Consider the following 1,678-nt stretch of genomic DNA (forward strand, 5'->3'; position numbering starts at 1 on the left):
TAAATTCCACAAGATGGGCAGGACAGGGCCAAATGTAGGAGACAACCTTTCCATTCGAGTTGGCCAATACTTTTAAATGTTACTCAGGGTAACCAATCGCAGTCGTCTAACTCAAGTGACCACTGAATTTCCTGCCAAAATGTTTATGAAAAGTATGTGCTTTGTGAGTTCAGTCTCCTCTTGCCTGAGTGCTGGGGGACCCTAGCGCACATTGGAACAATAAACCTCTTGTGGATTGCAGCGATTCCAGTCTCTGTGGCCTTATTGGGTGGTGATCTTCCAACAGACTCTTACAATATAAATATCTTTGTGAGAGATATAAATGAAAATTATTTGTAAAATAAAATTCAACAAACTTTATGGAATGTTTTACAGAAAAATCTGTTTTACAGTACTTGTACAAGTTTCAAACAAAGACAATTTATTTGTGGTGTAACAGATTAGAAATTAATCTTAGAAAAAGAAAACAAGTAAAACAGATTTTGACGAGGAGCAGTAAAAGAGGAAGCAATAGTGAAAACAAACATGGTTTGGAACAAATGCCCAGATAAGTAAGGGGAAGGCATTCAGAAAGTTAAAAGTAGTGCATGCACTATTTAAGTCACGTCTACACAGGATGGTCTTCATAGCACCTAGAGGGAAAGTTTCAAGACCAAACAGGCTCAAGGACCAGCAGCATCTGCAAGATCTACAATGGCTAGGCCCTGTGCTTTCCTGATTGCCCTGGTGGTGATGATGTACTGGTCAACCTGCTCTCTAGGATGTGCCCTGCTTCAGCAACAAAGCCTCAGGAACAAGAGAGCCTTAACATTCCTGACTCAAATAAGGAGATTTTCCCCTGTCTCTTGCTTGAAAGACAGAAAGGACTTTGGATTCCCTTTGGAGAAGATGGATGCCCAGCAGATCCAGAAGACTCAAGCGATCCCTATTCTATATGAGCTGACCCAGCAGGTCCTGAACATCTTCACATCAAAGGACTCATCTGCTGCTTGGGATGCAACCCTCCTTGACTCATTCTGCAATAATCTCCACCAGCAGCTCAATGACCTCAAAGCCTGTTTGATGCAGCAGAGTGGGGTGCAGGAACCTCCCTTGACTCAGGAAGACTCCCTGCTGTATGTGAAGGAATACTTCCACAGGATCTCTGTGTACCTGAGAGAGAAGAAACACAGCCCCTGTGCCTGGGAGGTGGTCAGAGCAGAAGTCTGGAGAGCCCTGTCTTCCTCAGCCAAATTGCTGACAAGACAGAGTAAGGAGGAGTGAGTCTTGAGCGGTCGAAAAACAGAAAGCTCTTCGTTCTGACAGAGTAGGATGGACCTGACTACCATTCACTTTTGCAATTAGAAAAAGAAGAAAGCATGGGAACATTATTGAAATACAAGTGGATAGTCACCTGTCAGAGAGATTTCCAAATAAATAATAGCCAAACAAATGTACTGCTGTGAGAATGTCCTTTATGTTCACCTGATAATTTGGGGCATATCAAGAACTCAATGGTTAAATGTTGATCATAAAATAATAATAAGACAATTTATATTGAAAGAAAGAAGTCAAAACATCCTTCTTTGTAGAGGGTATGATAGTATACTTAAGTGACTAAAAATTCCACCAGAGAACTCCTAAACCTGATAAACAACTTCAGCAAAGTGGCTGGGTATAAAATTAACTCAAATAAATC

General features: G+C 41.3%; 1 protein-coding gene across 1 annotated transcript; it reads left to right on the top strand.

The window, feature by feature from the left end:
- Positions 1 to 693: 693 nt before the first annotated feature.
- On the top strand, positions 694 to 1,263 carry Ifna1 (interferon, alpha 1). Its single transcript, NM_001408791.1, has one exon. It carries the CDS (start codon positions 694 to 696, stop codon positions 1,261 to 1,263), a length of 570 nt encoding a protein of 189 aa, NP_001395720.1.
- The last annotated feature ends 415 nt before the right edge of the window (positions 1,264 to 1,678 follow it).

This window comes from Rattus norvegicus, chromosome 5 (assembly GCF_036323735.1).
Source record: "Rattus norvegicus strain BN/NHsdMcwi chromosome 5, GRCr8, whole genome shotgun sequence".
Classification (NCBI taxonomy): Eukaryota; Metazoa; Chordata; class Mammalia; order Rodentia; family Muridae; genus Rattus; species Rattus norvegicus.